Source organism: Mauremys mutica, chromosome 9 (assembly GCF_020497125.1).
Source record: "Mauremys mutica isolate MM-2020 ecotype Southern chromosome 9, ASM2049712v1, whole genome shotgun sequence".
Classification (NCBI taxonomy): domain Eukaryota; kingdom Metazoa; phylum Chordata; order Testudines; family Geoemydidae; genus Mauremys; species Mauremys mutica.
This window is the reverse complement of record NC_059080.1, coordinates 71,878,211-71,898,190: the sequence shown is the minus strand read 5'-3', so window position 1 is coordinate 71,898,190 and position 19,980 is coordinate 71,878,211. Positions and strand designations below refer to the sequence as shown.

Here is a 19,980-nt window from a genome sequence, read left to right as displayed (position 1 = left end):
AATTAGTCTTTTAGGCCAAACTTTCTAAAGTGTCCACTGATTTTTAGGTGCTTCTGTTTCTGGGTATTCAAGTTTGAGACACCATAGGCCTGATTTTCAGAAGTGCTGAGCACCCATCACTCCAGCAGAAGTCAGTGTGAGCTGTTGGTGCTCAGCACCTCTGTAAATTGGACCCAAAGTGTCTCAAGGCAAGCAACTAAAATTGGTGGCCACTTCTGAAAATTTTGGCTTGCGCACCCAGTGATCACAAAGTTTAATTTCACAATTGTGATTATACCTTAACTTGGTAAATGTAAAGCTTGTGGGCCTGACTTCAGAGACTCCCATTGACTTCAGCTGGAGCTGCAGATGAACAGCACTTCTAAAAAGCGGGCATTATGTTTATGCTTCACTGAGGCCTTGTTTTTGTCTTTGACAGCAGTTCTGTCTCCTTTACTGGGGAACTTAACGGTATATTTGACCATTTCACTGTTCACATACTACAGTGAAGGATCCCCTCCAAATATTAGATAGTTACTCAGAGTGATTTAAGGGTTTGAAGCTGCCCAGTGCAGTTGCAGACTGTTGCATGAATAAGTGCAAGATAAAAAGTAATGAACAGAAGATACTCAGGAGAATCCCATCCTGTATTACTGAGAACCTGGCAGAATGTCACAAAGTTACTCCTACATAACAGCTGGAGTAAAGCCAAAGAAGTACATGTGTAGTTAAGCTCCTTTATAATAGAGGGATCATATTTTGGACCATGTCTCCTAAGATATGCCCACTCTCCACCCAAACCTTTCCTTTTTGAATCCTGTACTCTTGAGACTGATTTCAATGCAGACAATGCCTAAAGCTCAACCTTACTTCTTCTCACATGTCACCTCTGCTCACCCTTCTGTCAGAGTGCAACCATTCCATACTTTTTATCGTGCAAGCATTTGCTAGATTAAGGCCTAAGTCTATGCATTTGTTGTTCGTGAATTCAGTTTCATTGATCAATCATAGGACAGCACAAATACAAACCACGAAAGGCACAGTGTTGATGATATCAACCACTTCAAGGGCTAAATTATGCCTAGTCCCTGTGCAAAGTTTTCCTTGCCAGTTTGAGTCCTTTGCAGGGTCTATTGCAATCCCTTGATTTTTGCTTCTGGATAGCACTGCTGGCCACTCCCAAGACAGTGAATCCATTGTGTGTCTCACCTTTGATTTGCAGACAGTGCATGCTGCCTGTTAGGAGGCAGTGCATGCTGCAGTCTGGGGAGCTCTTAGGTGCAGCGTCTTCTATAACTCCGCTTATAGAGTTGCTTCTGCAAGCCAGAGATGAGCGTTCAATAGGTCTGTGAGGCCTGCTCAGGCATAGTGATACCTGAACCGGGCACATCTACTTAATCAGTAAGGCAATGTCATTCTGAGTGACTGCAGCTTAGTTATGTGGTAGGCAGTGGGCTGACAGAAAAATTATTTTAATTCATTGAGACATGCAATAATCCTCTAGAAATGCATTCCCTGGAGTACCTTGATATAATAATTGCATTACTATTATGAAATGGAATGAAAACACATAAAAGGAAGACAGGCAGAGCTATGCACTTACTGGGCACTGCACAGCTGAGCTGTGAAATTAGCAGCATCTGTTCAGGGATCTTCTTTGTATCTAGACTTCTAGATCCACTGAGGGCTTGGTCCTCAGTAGAGTCCTGCAAGTATAAGCACAGGGGAAAAATGATGAGCAGGACAGAGAGCAAAGGAAGCCTCCTCTGCTGCACATCTGAAAAATTACTCCTGCCTGATCAGAGGAGTAAAGCTTGTGAGGGGAATTTATTGCTAAGGGTATATATCTACATAGCAAAAAAGGTGTATTCTTAACTCAGGGTACCTAACTCAGGTTAAAATAGCAGTAAAGACACAGCAACTCAGCTTTTAACTTGCATTAGTAGCTTGAGTTCAACCCAGGTTCTTCTATAGGCTTTAACTCGAGGTGCTAATCCAAGTTAAAAGCACAGTTGGTTTGTCTTCACTGCTATCTTAACTAGATCCAATTTAAGAACACACCTGTTTTGCAGTGTAGACATACATTATGTGCCTGATTAGCAAGACGAGATTCATGCTTAAGCCCATGACTCTAAGACATCCACTCTACTCATTTACCCATTTGTAAATTTGTAAGTAAGGTCTCAGGTGCACACAGAACTTAAGATCTCATTCTGCTCAGTGGGGAGAACTATCTGTCTCTCGGCTTAACCCTGCTTGCACTCAGACACGGAAATCAATGGGAGTTTTGTCATTGCCTTTAATGGGTTGCGCATTTCACCCCAGTTGTGTCCTGGATTGTCAAGGACTGTTCTTCACATTATATCCCTGGCTTCCTTAAGCATCGCCTTCACCAGCAGTAACCCCTCATTGGATCTCTTCTATAGCAGCTACAGGCACTGATGAAGCTTACTACTGCTGTATAGTGAGACTTACTGTGTCAGTGTGTTTCATAGACCCACTGACAGGGCCTAGGCCAATAGCCATATCCGTCTTCCACCCCATTCTCACCAGTGGTGGCCCTATAATCGTCTGAATGTTAATGACTTGGATAATATCACCTGCTGATGCTGCAATCAGGAGCCTATAGCTATTTACTTGCCATGTTAATGTTTAGAAAATAGATGTACTATTAGGAATTGTAAACCCCCCATTCTGGTCTTCAAACAACTCCTCCAAGCTTGCCAAGTCCATCGTCGGAAGCAAGCTCCCCACTGACCAAGACCCACCAACACCAAGCCATAACAACAGTCTGCAGGTTTTGCATCTTTCTCCACTGTTACAGTGATAAATACCTCCCACAACACACCTTTTAAGATCTCTGGGTCCTACACATGCCCATCACATGTGGTGTACCTCATCCAGTGCACTAAATGCCTCTGTAGCAACTACGTGGGTGAAACAAGATAATCACTACAATCTCAAATGAACTCACACAGAAAAATTATAAACGACAAAAACACCCTATAGGCAGCAGTCAAACATTTTTCACGAAAAGATCACTCCATATCTAACCTCTTAGTCCTTGTGCTCAAAGAAAACTTGCACACCACCTTCAAGAGATGAGCCTGGGAGCTTAAATTTGTAACTTTGTTAGACTCTAAAAATCAATAGAGACACTGGATTTGTGGCTCATTGCAAAAATCTATAACACACTAACCGTCCTTTGTCCTATGACTGCAGAGGTATGGCCTCTTACAACATGTTAACGCCTTATGCTAAACTGTCTGTTCCACCTTGTATTTAGCTGTGACAAGGGCTACGTCTACACTACCCGCCGTATCGGCGGGTAGCGATCGATTTTTCAGGGATCGATATATCGCGTCTCATCTAGACGCGATATATCGATCCCCGAACGCGCTTATATCGATTCCGGAACTCCACCACCGCGAACGGCGGTGGCGGCGTCGATATGGAGAGCCCCAGAGATCGATCCCGCGCCGTGAGGACGGGTAAGTTATCGATATAAGGTACTTCGACTTCAGCTACGTTATTCACGTAGCTGAAATTGCGTATCTTATATCGATTTTTCCCCTTAGTGTAGACCAGCCCACTCTGACTACCTTTCCCAGACCTGAAGAAGAGCTCTTGTAAGTTTGAAAGCTCATGTCTTTTACTAACATCAGTTGGTCCAATAAAAGATATTACCTCACCCACCTTGCCTCTGCAAATAACATGTCATTTATAGGGAACCTGCCTAGAAAATCTAAATGTGGCACTTTACAACACTCAAAGATAATTATAATACAAACCAAAAAAGTTCAGCACTTGTTGTAAATCTACAGAATTAAATTTAAACCTTAAAAACACTTAACACTTTTTTTAAAGGGGTAGGGGGCAGGATTTCAGCTTGTCTATAAAGGATGATCAAAATAAATCTGGATGGATTTCTGAAGAAATCTCTTTTCAGAATAGGATTGAAAACACTTGATCTTCAATAGACTTTTCAAAAGAGCCGTGTACCTCAGGGAACTCCCTTCTCTGTCTTTGCATTGTCATGACTAAATGGTTAGAGGCCAAGTGCAATTCTTAGTATGCCTACAAAAGAAAAGGCCCATATTCAAACCTGGTATAAATGGTCATGACTCAGGGCTTGTGTACATTTAAAACACTACAGTGACATCACTGCAGTGCTTCAGGATAGACACTGCCTACACTGTCTGCATAGATAATCCACCTCCCTGAGAGGTAGTAGCTAGGTTAATGGAAGAATATTTCCATTGACCTAGTGCTGTCTACATGGGGACTTAGGTTGGCTTAATTATGCTGCTCAGGAGTGTGGATTTTTCATACCCTTGACCAGTGTAATTAAACCAACCTAATTTTCTAGTGTAGACCAGGCCTCAATGGACTTGACTGGAGTTGATCCTATTGTGCATTGTCTCAATTTGGCCCATTGATTTCATATCTCAACTAACCTGCCTCCATTTCAGCAGCATATCCCTCATTGTCAGAGCCATGCAGACCATCCATCAGACAGCCTCAGCAGTTTCTATATACTGACACACTGGAAATTAAATTCACCATTGAAGCGCTAGCTTCATGTGATTGATCCACCCTCCTGACCTGACTGACTCAAAAATGTGATGAAGTCGAGTTCCAGACTTTCATAGGAGATGGGGTGTGGTGGTGTAACTCTGCCACATTCCTAAACTGATCCAGCCTTGCCTTTTATGATGATCTGCTTTAGTCAGAAAGGAGGCTGGTGAGATTGTGCATTACTTCATCCCTTTGCAGAGAAACTGTCTGTCTAAAATTGGCAGCTCCACATCCTGTGCAGCTTTTTCACAACTGACCCAACTATCTATTTCACTGGGGTTATTGTTTTTACAAGTATTTCAGGGTTAAGGTTCTTCAACTACCTGTCAAACTATATTCTTTAACTACCTTCCAATTATTTTCCAGACTGTCCATTCAGCATGAAATAATTTGCCTGCCAATGAAACCCCACATTTATTTTATCATTTTGTGGTCTTTCCCTGTGACAGCAGTGTCTACTGAAAAACAATGGAATTAAAAATAAATCCTAGAGGGACACTGCAACCAACCTGAGTTACACAAGAGAAAAAATTTCCCACTAAAATGAAATACTCTTGGCCAATGAGGATAATGTAAGATTTAAGTTTGCAACTATGTATAAAATTGCCCATTTATAAACCACTTAGTGCCTGCACATTATCTTTCAGCACTAATATCTTTTCAGACTCTACAGATATGGATAATATAATCAGCAAGGAAAGTTAAACGATAGTATTACTCAGAGAAAATCATTTACAGGATAATCCTAGGAGTATATATGTATATGTCATAATCTACAATCTTACTGAATCTTATCATGGTTGCTGTGGCAACTGAGAAGATCATAAATTTGAGTCACCACTACTTTCTTCTTAACCTATGGAATATGTGCCATGCATCTTTTAGATTTTATCCATGGAAAAAGAACAGAAGAGATTCCTCACATCCTTATCATCCAGAGATTGAAGACAGTGGGCCAGAATCAGGTTTTCTGTGCCTCCAGTGGAGTTGTATCTGCTAATATTAGGTCTGAATTTGGCCGAGTATATTTCACAACAGAACAGCATGTCTGATAGATGTGCTATGGAGCGAAAACAGAGGCTTTTCCAAAACTGAAATAACTCCACACAGCTGGGCCATTTCATTCACTAGCAAGCAGAGAACATGACAATATTAAACCCTTAAAAACATTAAATCATTAAATGCTTTGTGGTTCAGATTGATCAGTATTTCAGGGTTCTGTGCAAAAGCAAATATAAACAAGCCTATGCATGCTCAGTACTGCACCCCCTTTATTAGGTCCAGGGTGCTCCCTGCAATGTGATCAGCTAGTTCTGTATGTGTGGGGGGTTAAAGCCAGGATCTCACCTCCTTATGCCTTTGGGGCACCATGCACCCCAGGGGAGTAAGGAAGGGAGCAGTTTTTCCCCTTGAGCACAGGGACTTCAATTGTGGTGGGTCCTTCTGCCACCTCATCCTCATGTACCTCCTGTAAGGGTTAGGAACAGTCTGGCCCTAAATGAATCTTTGACTGTATTATAAAACAAAATCTATTTCTTTAGAGTCCAGTCACCCAACATAAAACATGCAGAGACTCAGTCATGTTTATGTGATTTTCCTGATGATTAAATAGCTGAAATGAAGTGGAAATATTTTGATGCAAAAATAATAGGCTTGTGTTAAAAGGCATCAGTCAAATGTGAGGATACACTAGGGCTATGCTATCTCCTTATCTGGATCTCACACAGGGAGTACTGAAATGCTTTCTTTTCAAGTGAATCCTGCTTATTTTATCAAGGCAGACAACTGTAGTCTCCCGGGATGTGTATCCGAGATTTAAGAACTGTTCTTTTTTGCTTCCTTGGGTAGAAAGTATGGGATGCTCAGGACTTGGATTGCCTGTAATCAAGTACAGTCTACTTACTTATAGCTGTATATTGCACTGCTTGAATGACTTAATAGTCTTTAATTTTTTGCAAACCCTTTGAGATATATGCTCGCAAGTCAATGAGAAGGTTACTCCACACAGGAACCTCTTTTACCAGTATTTGCAGCTGTTTTGCCCTACAGGAGTCTTTTAAATTATTTAATTGTGTCCAAGGGTGATTTTTTTTTTGCAAGTGAAGTAATAGTGACAACTGTCGGTTTTTAAGTGCTACATTGAAGTGAGTGTCTCACAGCTCTTGAGCAAGAATCTCCGTCATTGGAGATTTTTGTGGGATCTCTGTCACTAAAGATTTTTTAGGACAGGTTAGACAAACACCTGTCAGAGTTGGTCTAGATAATACTTAGTCCTTCCTTGAGCACAGGGACTCTCGAGGTCCCTTCCAATCCTACAATTCTCTGATTCCAAGAAGATCTGGAGCATGAGCTGGTATTAAATATAAATCACTGCTGATAATACTTGCTGATGAGACAAATGTTGGCAGAATGGTAAATAATGGAGGACAGGGCAAGTCATATAGAGTGATCTGGTAAGTTGGACCCATTCAAACAAAATGTATTTTGATACAGTCACGTGCAAGGTCATAAATCCAAGAGTGCAAGTCATACCTACAGAATGGGGAACTGTATCCTGGAAAACGGTGACTCTGAAAAGGATTTTAGGGGTCATAGTGGACAAGCAACTCAATATGCGTCTGTCCGCCCCATGAACTGATGTAGCAAAAAGGGCAAATGCAATCTTTGGATGTATAAACAAGGAGAATAGTGAATAGAAGTAGAGAGGTGATTTTACCTTTGATGACACCAATACCGGATACAGTTCTGGTGTACACATTTTTTTTAAACAGCTGTTGAAAAATTTATGAGGATGCAGAAAAGAGCCACAAAAATTATTCAAGAGCTAGAGAAAATGCCTTACAGCAAAAGACTTACAGGAACTCAATCTGTTTGAGAGGTGATTTGATTATGGTGTAGAAGTACATTCACAAGGAGAAAATATCAGGCACTAAAGGGCTTTAATTTAGCCGAGAAAGGCAGAAGAAGCAGCAATGACCAGAAGTTAAAGGCAGACAAATTCAAATTAGAAGTCAGACATCAATTTTTATCAGTGAGGGTGATAAATCATTGGACAAACTATTAAGGGAAGTGGTGGATTCTCTATCTCTTGAAGTCTTCAGATCAAGACTGGATGCCTTTCTGGAAGACATGATTCAGTCAAACACAAGTTATTAGGCTCAATGCCAGGGTAGCTATGTGGAATTCTGTGACCTTTGTTTTATACAGGAGAACAAACTAGAATATGTAATGCTCCCTTCTGGCTTTGAAAGCTATGAATAAACTATGAAAGTACAGATAGGAAAATGGAGGTACAAAGAGGTTAAGTGATTTGCTCAAGATTAGAGAGCAAATCAGTGGCAGAGCTGGTAATTAGAACCCTGCTCTTGTATCCATTGCAACTGATGATCATCAATCAGCTGTTATATGGCCAACCAAAATCTAAACTTTCTTTCAGATTTTGTGATACTGGTATTTACAGCATGTTAAAAACAGCTATGTCCATGGCTGACCCTCAAATGTCAAATATAATTTTAAAATAGAATATCTTTAACAGACAGCTATATAGAAATGTTGGAAATGAAGGCACTCAATTTCTATTCAGCAGGAAGGAAATAAAATAATAATTTCATTTTTGTATTTATTTATGTATTATTTCCAGATCTGCAGTGGAAGTCTGGGCACATGGCAGAGAGTCTAACAAACATGCCTCGTCATTCCCTCTACATCATAATTGGAGCCCTCTGTGTCGCATTTGTCCTTATGCTGATCATTCTGATTGTGGGGATATGTCGCATCAGCCGCATTGAATACCAAGGCTCTTCCAGGCCAGCGTATGAGGAGTTCTACAACTGTAGAAGCATTGACAGTGAATTTAGTAGTGCAATTGCTTCTATCCGACATGCCAGGTTTGTTGTGGGGAAAGGGAAAGTAAATTGAATCTCTTTGCTATATCTACTTCAAATTCTTGTGTAGTAGCACAGCATCAGCTAATTGCTATTGACAAATATAAAGGCTGTACTGCTTCCAAATTAGAATATAGCATTATTTTAATTGCTCATCATTATATCTGGGCTACACTCTGGTCTCAGTTCAACAGTGTGAATCCAGTGCTGCTCCATTGAAAGCAGTAGAGTTTTGGATTTACACAGCGTAGCTGAGAGTTGAATCGTCCCTTTACACCAGTCTATAAGGTGTTTCAGTTTGGGAAGTGTACAAGTATTTTTTTTTTATTTTGTAAGTTTTTATTCTTGTTATACTTACACATTTCTAAATCTACATATCAAAATTCCATACTTTATCATGCATGTACTTTGGATAATAATGAATAATGCATTTGGAAACATTTTATTTGTTTTGTTGCGTATATTTTTCAAAATTATTTTGACACCTAGCAAAACAAAACAAAGTTCCTAAATAATTCATCAAAATGCCAGGGGTTGATATCTGGTTTTGTGATTAAATCATTGGACCAGGACTCAGGCAATCTGGGTTTAGTGCCCACCTTTGCTACAGATTCCTGGTCTGACCCTGTTCTGTGCCTCTGTTTTTTCCATTCACAAAATGGGTATAAGTCTTATCTGCCTCGCAAGAATATTGTGAGGATAAATCCTTGAATAGTTGTGAGACAGTCACATACCATTGCGCTAGATGCCCGAGAAGAAGATAGATTAATTTGAAAAGGTTTTAAAAAGAAAGTTACATGCCTTTTGTTCAACCCAGCAGTCTAAATATAATTAAAACATTTCACACCAACTACAATGAGTGAAATGCATTTGAGATTAAAATGTGTAGTTTAGAACTGCTATTTGTGAGAGAGTAATGGCAGGTATCTTGCTGATACCATCAGCATGGGAGGCCATTGTATGAGTCTATAAATCAGTTTCCATCCTGCTCCTAGGCCAGGGGTGGGCAAACGTTTTGGCCCAAAGGCCACATCTTGGTGTGGAAATTGTATGCAGGGCCATGATTGTAGGGCTGGGGCAGGGGATTGGGGTGCGGGAGGGAGTGCAGGGTGTGGGCAGGGCCGGCTCTAGACCCCAGCGCGCCAAGCAGGCGCGTGGGGCGGCCCTTTCCCGGGGCGGCGGCATTTGGCTCCGGTGGACCTGCCGCAGGCATGCCTGCGGGAGGTCCACCGGAGCCCGGGACGAGCGGACCTGCCGCAGGCATGACTGCGGCGGGTCCCCTCTTCCCGCGGCTCCGGTTGAGTTCCCGCAGGCATGCCTGCGGCAGGTCCACCAGAGCCGCGGGACCACAGCACCCGCCGCAGTCATGCCTGCGGCAGGTCCGCTTGTCCCGGGCTCCAGTGGACCTGCCGCAGGCATGCCTGCGGGAGCTCAACCGGAGCCGCGGGGAGAGGGGACCCGCCGCGGGACCAGGAAAGGGCGGCGCAGCGCACCGCGCTGCTTGGGGCAGCCTACTTTCTAGAGCCGCCCCTGGGTGTGGGAGTGGGTGTGGTGTGCAGGAAGGGACTCCAGGCAAGGAGTTGGGGTACAGGAGGGGTGCAGGAGCGGGCTCAGCAGGGGTTGGGTGCAGAGTGTGGGAGGGGGGTCAGGGGAGGGGGTTCAGGGCAGGGGACTGGGGTGTGGGGTGCAGGAGAGGTTTGGGGTGCGGGCTCCGGCCCGGTGCCATTTACCTCAAGTGGCTCTGGGATGGCAGCGGTGCTCAGCAGGGCTAACGCAAGTTCCCTGTCTGCCCTGGCCCCGCACCACTTCCAGAAGTGGCCAACATATCCGGAAGTGGCTCCAGGGAGTGGGGTGGAGCAGGCGGCTCCGCTGCACACTGCCCTTGCCTACGGGTACCACCCCCGAAGCTCCCATTGGTTGCAGTTCCCCACTGCACCATGAGGCTGGCAATCCCATGGGCCAGATTGAAAGCCCTGCTGGGCCGGATCTGGCCAGCAGGCCATAGTTTGCCCTCCCTTGTCCTATGCTGATATAACAAACAGCTGTTTAAAGTAGGTGTGATAAACTGAACATAACTGAGTAGGCAGCCAAATAAGAACTGGAAATGGTGTTTGCCTGCAGCTAAAATGGAAGCCAAATAATGGAGAGAACAGTTAATGATACAGTTGCATGTATTGGATGTGATCATTTACTGCAGCAGTGCCAGTAATCACAAGTCATTGCCAGTAATCACAGATTAAAGTAGACAGGAGCTCGTTACCTTGTTTGCTCATCATGGCTGTTTCTTGGCTCCTGGCTTTCCAGACAACCCCACCTTTGCTTTCACGGTCACTCCTCCTTCCAGGGGCCTGGGCTCCCCTCAGCAGTTTTCTAGTACTGTGCCCTTCCTGTTGAAAATGCTCCAACTATGCCTGCTGTCTACTACCTGCTAGGAGCCATACACCAGTCAAGGATTGCTGAAGTGAAGCTTTTGGTTTTGAAACAAACTAATAAATTAAACAGCAATAAGTCACCAGGACCAGATGGTGTTCATCCAAGAGTTCTGAAGGAACTCAGATGTGAAACTGCAGAAATACTAACTGTAGTCTGTAACCTATCATTTAAATGAGCTTCTGTACCAGATGACTGGAGGATAACTAATGTGACGCCAATTTTAAAAAAAGGCTCCAGAGGTGATCCCGGTAATTACAGGGTTGTAAGCCTGACTTCAATACCTTGCAAACTGGTTGAAACTATAATAAAGAACAATATTGTCAGACATATAGATGAACATAATTTGTTGAGGAAGAGTCCACATGGTTTTAGTCAAGGGAAATCATGCCTCACCAGTCTACTAGAATTCTTTGAGGGGGTCAACAAGCATGTGGACGAAGGGGATCCAGTGGATATAGTGTACTTAGATTTTCAGAAAGCCTTTGACAAGGTCCATCACCAAAGGTTCTTATGCAAAGTAAGCTGCCACAGGATAAGAGGGAAGTTGCTCTCATGGATTGGTAACTGGTTAAAAGATAGGAAACAAAAGGTAGGTATAAATGGTCAGTTTTCAGAATGGAGAGAGGTAAATAGTGGTATCCCCCAGGGGTCTGTACTGGGACCAGTCCTATTCAACATATTTATAAATGATCTGGAAAAAGGGGTAAACAGTGAGGTGGCAAAATTTGCAGATGATACAAAATTACTAAAGATAGTTAAGACCCAGGCAGAGGGAAAAGAGCTACAAAAGGATCTCTCAAAAGTGGATGATTGGGCAACAAAATGGCAGATGAAATTAAATGTTGATAAATGCAAAGTAATGCACATTGGAAAGCGTAATCCCAACTATACATATAAAATGATGGGGTCTAAATGAGCTGTTACCACTCAAGAAAGAGATCTTGGAGCCATAGTGGAAGGTTCTCTGAAAACTGCAGCAGCAGTCAAAAAGCAAACAGAATGCTGGGAATAATTAAGAAAGGGATAGATAATAGGACAGAAAATATCATGTTGCCTCTCTATAAATCCATGGTATGCCCACATCTTGAATACTGTGTGCAGATGTGGTTGGCCCATCTCAAAAAAGATATATTGGAATTGGAAAAGGTTCAGAAAAGGACAACAAAAATTATTAGGGGTATGAAATGGCTTCCGTATGAGGAGAGATTAATAAGACTGGGACTTTTCAGCTTGGAAAAGAGACGGCTAAAGGAGTTATGATTCAGTTCTATAACATCATGACTGATGTAGAGAACATAGATAAGGAAGTGTTGTTTACTACTTCTCATAACACAAGAACTAGGGGTCACCAAATGAAATTAATAGGCATCAGGTTTAAAACAAATAAAAGGAAGTATTTCTTCACACAATGCACAGTCAACCTGTGGAACTCCTTGCCAGAGGATGTTGTGAAGGCCAAGACCATAAAAGGGTTCAAAAAAGAACTAGATAAATTCATGGAGGATAGGTCCATCAATGGCTATTAGCCAGGATGGGCAGGGATGGTGTCCCTAGCCTCTGTTTGCCAGAATCTGGGAATGAACGACAGGGGATGGATCACTTGATGGTTACCTGCCCTGTTCATTCCTTCTGGGGCACCTGCCATTGGCCACTGTTGGAAGAGAGGATACTGGGCTAGATGGACCTTTGGTCTGACCCAGTAAGGCCATTCTTATGTTATGTTCTTATGTACTCTGGCTATGCCCCTTTCCTGTCCCTGGTTAGAGAATGGAAAGAGTATTTACTCTCATCCACCTTCCTCGGATAACTGGAACCGTTAGTATGCCAGGCAAAAGGATGATTTAGCAATGGTGTGGTTAGTGGCCATATTTTTTGCATTGTTCATTTTCTGTGCCACAGTGTTTTCCCAGATATAAGAAGCAGCGGCCATTGGTGACATTTTAAAGAGAATCCTTGTACACAGCAGGGATATGCGACCCAAATAAAAATTGCCCCAGCTGTTGGTGCTGTTCTTAGCAACTGAATGTTTCAGAACAGTGTTTGGAGTGTCCCAAGTATTGCTCATCCCCTTTCTTGGGGCTTTCTTCCCTATCCTGGCTAGCATCTCCTGCACTGGAAGCCTAGGGACCCCAGGTTGTAGGGCCTCCTCTTCCTCTGATGTTATCTTGGGCGGGGAGGGGTTGCATGGTGGCTGTAATCTTTCTTCTTCTCCTTTATCTTCAAGGGGTACTGTATGTTCATTCCCCCACCTCCGTGTTTAGGGGTAGAGAGGAAGGTGCCTGGTGAGGTAACTGCTCCTCCAGCTCCAGGGGTGGGCAGAGGGCACTTTATGGTTCAGTGCCCCTATCTAAAGGCTTTTTTATAAGATCATTCACCTTGACAAACTATTTTCACTGCAAGTTGTTGATTGATGTGATAGAAACGGTGAACAGTGCTGCTGTCAGACTTTTCAAATCTTGGGACCAGGACTCTTTGTTGGAGGTCTTTCCTTTACCTATGTGGCCTACTCTGAATTAATCTCTGCATAGTGCCAAGGAAGGCCTTTTAGTAAAACCAGTGAGAGTCAAGGTGAATGAACTCATAAGAAAGCCTTTAGATTGAGGCTGCGTTCATACCGGTTTTTGAAGCCCGCATTCAGTAGTTAAGAAGAAGAGAGAATGCCAGAAACTGTAAATAAAAAGGATTTTTATTTGCACCTTTATGAAATATATTCTACTTAATGTCAATGAAAAGAAATGTTTGAATTGCAAATAATATTTGTGTGCTGCCAAAAAACGAAAACGAGAAATAAATCATTTGATGCTATATAAAAATCTACTATATAGCTGCCAAGCTGGTACTTTTCTAAGATTTAGTGTACAGACTTCAGTCTTTATTTCTGTTTCAGAAGGATAGAAAGCAGTATAAATTGGTGCACTCAGCACAGGGGAGGAATTACAATTTCACAGTTGTCTTTTACACAGACATGTATATAGAGACCACCAAGGCCTAAATTTTCAAAAGTGACTTATTTTAGGTGTTCAACTTGAGACACATTAAAGGGGCCTGTTTTTAAAGAACAGGTTCTCAGCACTTTCTGAAAATCAGGTCCCCCTTAAGGTGTCACGGTTTGGACACACAATCACTACTCACTTTGGAAAATGTAGGCCTTGATATTCTTTATATACATGTGTTGGTGGATGTCAAATGAAGGGTGTATTTTAGAATCAATAGCAGGTATGTGTACAGGGAATAGTAGACGCCTATCACATAAAATAGTCAATAGAAATTTTTGTACTCAAGATTGTCTTTTCATTTTTTCCATCTGCTGTGTCAGGGTCTTTCCAGTTTCATCTGGTTTTGTCCCAGCCCTTACATGTGTCTCTTAGGTTGTGACTGATTGGTTAAGATCAAGTACAAGAGGGATAGATCACATTTAATGATCCCCTTTAGTAGGGGATGAACAATTCTAAGTGCAAATATCCAGATCAGCATATCAGATCTAGTCCTATGCTGCACAGGTGTGCTAAGTGGGGAAAGGGATTTAGAACGCATCTCTTGACCATTCTGTACATAGGTGCTGGAACTAGGTGTGCTGGCTTGAAATGGTTTCTGTTATATACAAGGTTTACAGTTTACAGTTCAATGGCTCTCAGCATCCCCACTATACAAATTGTTCCAGCACCCCTGATTCAGTGTGCAAAAAGTGGGGAACTATTAGTATAACATTATAGTTCTTCGAGTGCTTGCTCATATCCATTCCAATTAGGTGTGCGCGCCAAATGCTCAATCGTTGGAGAATTTTTACCCTAGTAACACCCAGTGGGTCGGCTGTGGAGCCCCCTGGAGTGGCGCCCTTATGGCACTGGATATATACCCCAGCCGAACCAGCGCCCCCTCAGTTCCTTCTTACCGCCTGTGACGGTTGTTGGAACTGTGGAGCTCGGCTTTGCTGCTTTCCACTCTCTCTAGCGTTTTTCCTCTTAACAGTGTAAATAGTTTATAGTTGGTGTAGTTATAGAGTTTTATATATTTTTTCATATAGTTATAGAGTAAATAGTTCTAGTGGGTTGGTAGGGATCTTCCCTCCTTCCCACCGGTAGCTTGGGCCCATGCCCAAGACTCCGGGCTTTAAACCCTGCACATCCTGCTCCAAGCCCATGCCAACGGGCGACCCCCACACCTCTTGCCTGAAGTGTCTGGGGGAATCTCATCAGACCGAGAAGTGGAGGATCTGCAAAGGTTTCCAGCCCCAGACTAAAAAGGAGCAGGACTTTCGTCTGCAACAGCTCCGCATGGAGGCGTCTCTTAGCCCTCAACCTCCAGCGCCACACCAAGACCCGGCACCGAGCACTTCGGCGCACAGCCTCCCAGCGGCACCGGTAGGAAGTACACTGCAGTCGGACTCTGATAGAGACCTGTGTCGCCAGTGTTCCCCAGCACCACAGCCGCCATCAGTCCGGCACTGCTCCCACTCGCCTGGTCAGAAGAGGCACCATAGACCGGAAAAGGCTGGCCCATCTCAACAGCTGCCAGCCTCCCTGGACCTGCCCTCAGCGCCACATCCAGATACCTTTGCAGCCGCAAGAGATCTGATTGCCATGACTGTCTCAGCATTGCCTCAACAGCCCAAGTCTTCAGCACCGATCCGAGTGATACCTTCAAGAGGCAAACCAGCCCTTATCCATCTGCCGGCACCATCAACCAAGCCACGGCACCGCTCCCGTTCTCGGCGTTGCTTGCAATCCCCACACCACTCTCCTCTGCAGCACAGGTTGTACTCACGTCACCAGTCGTACTCATGGCACTGTTCGAACTCCCGGCACAGGTCCTGTTTTGAACACCAGTTTCCATCAAGGAGCAGGTCCAGGTCCAGACGCTGTTCCCATCGGTGGTCGTCGTCACCGACAAGGTCCAGATCCCAACACCGGTCTAGACCTCAGTACCGGTCTTGGTCCCGGCACCACTCCCCGACATTACGGCGCCACTCTCCACCCTCGCAGCACCGATCCTCATCACATTGTCGTGAACCAGCGCATTCCCGCTCAGCACCACAATGGCCCTCCCGTTCTGCCTCTCGTTCAACAGGATCGGACATAGGGTCCCATATCTCGGACCGCCGTCATTTGGACCACGGCTACCTGGACCCTGGGGCTGGCCACTGGCAGATGCAGTGACAAGGTCCTGTGCAGGAATCTACTCAATGGCCCTTTTGGACTCCTTGGGCATACCACCAGGCCCAAGGTACTCCTTCCAGGGCATCTTGCTCAGCCCCTTCTGAGCCGCGAGTGCCAGAGGCCACAGTCAGCCGCCCTGTTCCCGGTGGTATGGAGGACACAGGGATGTCCTTCCCGTCCCCGGAATCCCTCCCAATGCCCGTGTCTGGCCTAGGCACAGAGGCAGCTGGCCCTGATCCACAAGTCACAACTGAGCAAGAGGCCCTACATGATCTTCTTCCTCCCATGGCCTCTTCCTCGCCGGATGAGGCAGTAGCGGGAACAGTCACTTCAGGTCCACCTCCAATAGACCTCCATGCCCACCAGGACCTCTTATGTAGGATGACACATAACATGAACCTCCCAGTGGAGGAAGTTATAGAGGTGGAGGACCCAGTGGTTGACATCTTGTCAACAGAGGCTCCATCCAGGGTAGCCTACTGATTATTCGAACAATTGAAAACACAGCCAGAACAATCTGGCAGACACCATTCCGCCGACGCGCTAAAGGGATGGAGTGAAAGTATTATATCCCCTCTAAGGGGTATGACTATTTGTTCAACCATCCACAGCTCTGTTCACTGGTAGTGGCCTCAGTGAACGAAAAGGAGCGTCATGGACAACAGACTATTGCGCCCAAATCAAAGGAGGCCACATGCCTTGATATATTCAGATGCAAAGTCTACTCTGTGGGAGGACTCCAGCTCAGGATCGCAAACCAGCAGGTGCTTCAGAGCCATTACAACTATAATTCATGGAGCTCCATGCAGAAGTTCAAGGAGCTGGTTCCACCAGAGTCCCGCGAGGAGTTTGGAGCCCTAGTGGAAAAGGGCAAAACGGTGGCGCGGACCTCATTGCAGGCTTCGTTAGACACCGCAGACTCCGCCACTCGCACCCTTTCTTCAGGGATTGCAATGTGGCATATTACCTGGCTGCACGCGTCGGTCCTTCCGCCAGAGCTTCAGCAGACATTACAGGACCTTCCATTCTAGGGCTATAGGCCTGTTTTCACAGAAGACAGATTCAAGGCTCCGAAAGCTAAAAGATTCAAGGGCCATAATGAAGTCATTGGGCATGCACACACCAGCTACCCAACGAAAACCCCTTAAGCCCCAGCCTCAGCGACTGTATTCCCCCCACCCTCGACTGTTTTTCGCTCTAGGCTTGCTGAGAGTTGGAGTATTTTCCTTGCATGAGATTTGCATCATTCAAATTATAGGATTTCCACCCATCTTGGTTGGTGCAATTCACCAAAACCAGCCATGAAGTAAATTGTATACAATTCTTTAAACAATACAGGATTGATTTTTGTTTTAGCCTAAATAATTTCTTCAAACGTCACAATTTCTAAGTCACAATTTCCAGCGTGAATAGCTTAGGTTAGTGGAGTCAGACTGGAGGAAGAACTCTGAGAAGCTTGATAGCTTGCCCCTTCCACCAACAGAAGTTGGTCCAATAAAAAATAATATCTCAACCACCTTGTTTTTTTCAGTAGTAGAGCTAACACTTGGTATGCATGAAGGGAACTAAATGGGAATCTAAAATTAGAGGAATTCTTTGTATATTGAGAGGCCTTCTATTTCACGTTCAGAGTCTTATGTGGTGGAGCCCTGTAAGGAAAATAGACTTGAGGTCTTTTCTATCACTTTATCCCTATGAATCTATTTCTTTATTTAAAGCTCCTACAGTTACTTGCAACTAATTCTGAAGGCATTTTTTCTACGGTCACGTCGTATCTACAGCACATTTTTTGCCTAACATTTTAATAAGTGTTTGTGAGAGTGATGCCCTAAAAGGCATTAATGTTTATCAGCATTCCAGTTTTTTATAGAATCTTGGCAGTTTCAGCCTGCCTCTCTAATGGATCTATCTAGTCAGCAAAACTGTACCAGTTGAATTATTTGACACTTTGTCTGCCAGCTCATAATTCAACCTGACTATACAGTTTGATCTATAGATGGCAAGTAGGAAGAAAAAAAAACAATGAACAGTGTGTGATAACTGTGTCAAATGACATCAGGGAACCTCAATGTTGTTTGGAAGGGCTACTCTCTTAAAGTGAAATTCTGGGCCCATTGTAGTCAGTGGGTGCTTCTCCACTGATTTCACCAGAGCTAGGATTTCACCTTTAGTGTCTGACTTTGATTCTGTTGAATTCAGTGGTAAAAGCTCCAATGACTTGGGGTGCAGAATCTGTTCCTTCCTCTTTTTAGGGGTTGGTTTCTGGAATCCATATAGTTCAAACATTCCTTCTGTGTATTTACTATTGATTGCAAGAAATATTGCAATATGGTTTAGAATTTAGAGTTTTCCCCTAAAGATTTTTCTGACGGGGAGCCATGAATCAGTGGATTATTACAATTAACATGTATGTACTTCTGTTTATCACCAAAGCCTTCTGTTTTCTTCTTTTAGGTTTGGAAAGAAATCCCGACCTGCAATGTATGATGCAACCCCCATTGCTTATGAAGATTACAGCCCTGATGACAAACCTTTGGTCACGCTAATTAAAACAAAAGATTTGTAATCAATTGTATCTTTTTCGGATTATTTTTCAAAAGGATGGGCTACTAAATTAATTTAAATATTTTTAAGAAGAAGAAAGCGTGAGAAATTTAAAATGTTAGATGTTCCAGAATTTTCTGTAGAATATTTAAGAACTAATTTTCTGCAGCTTTTAGTCTGAAAAAATATTTTAAAACTGAGTGTTTGAAATTCATGGATTACATTTTAATGTACCTTCAACTCTATAAATTGTTAGCTTATAATAGTGTGTGCTTTTTCATGGTAGATACTATTAATAAACCCAGATGAAATTCTGTGGTTGTTACAGAACAGAATACAGTAAGCTTAATCAATGAACAGTTCCTTTCTGACATCTCAGTGCCAGCTTTCTCAGTAGAGATAGGAAAAAGTGAAAATAATATGATGCATAATATATCCATTAATTTTAAAAAAGTCTAAAATGTTTGTGTTGTGAAAAAGAAATTAGTAAAATTTATTATTCCTAACCTGAATGAATTAGCTTTTGCCTTATTCTGTGCATGGATAGATAACCTATTTCTGCATTATTTTTCTGGAAGTTGCTAACACATACTTTTGAGTTGATGTTTTTGTCATTTTTGTAATAGTATTCAAGCTAGGCCTTGTAAAAATAATATATAATTAAAGTGCCTGTGGAGGCAAACTAAGGACCTGATCGTGAACTCATTGAAATCAGTGGCAAAACTGCCATCGACTTCAGTGGGTACAGGCTCTGGCCCTAGGATTGGATTGAATCTATATTTTTCTTTAAAAGTCAAGGTTTTTATATCGTGAGTAAACTAAGCCTATAGTTTGAGTTGTTTGTTTCTCAAAGGTTATTAATGTACAGTACTGTTTCATTCAATATTGTGTATTTCTCATAGTGCATCTTATTTATACACAGTATGGTTTTTCTGTGGCTGCATTTGATTGCTTATGTGCTTCTTCCAATTCTTGCATATTTCAGAGAATATTAAATAAATGTTATCAAGTCAAGGTTGCATCTGATCTGGTCATTTTCCTACATTTCAGGTTACACAGTCTCTAAATTTGGAAGGACCTGAGTCAGGTTCATTCTCTCTCTTTCTCTGCTCTCAATCAGGGACTTGAACTTAGATATCCCATATCCTGAGCCAGTGCATGCATACACATAATCAAATTTTGAAACTTCAAAAGTTACTGTGAAATGGACTTGTCACTTCTAGAAATTACAATTTAACCTTTCAAAAGCAGAATGAATACAATGCGTAATCTAGGCCCCAGTCCTCCAATTCATTCCACATGGGTACTCACAGAAACATGCAGTTATAGGACTCAGCATGATTTTCATTCTGCGTTTAAGAGAAGGCTATTATTGGCGTGGCAAGGTGTCTACATCAGGATTGAGA

At 43.1% G+C, this 19,980-nt stretch overlaps 1 protein-coding gene across 1 annotated transcript in view; it reads left to right on the top strand.

Moving 5' to 3' along the window:
- DNER (delta/notch like EGF repeat containing) overlaps positions 1 to 19,580 on the top strand; it is a 279,307-nt gene extending 259,727 nt beyond the window's left edge. Inside the window, exons 12-13 of the mRNA XM_045031472.1 lie at positions 8,198 to 8,444; positions 18,485 to 19,580. Coding sequence (XP_044887407.1) covers positions 8,198 to 8,444; positions 18,485 to 18,596 — 359 coding nt within the window. The 3' untranslated portion in view covers positions 18,597 to 19,580. The remainder of the gene's footprint in view (positions 1 to 8,197; positions 8,445 to 18,484) is intronic.
- Positions 19,581 to 19,980: the final 400 nt, after the last annotated feature.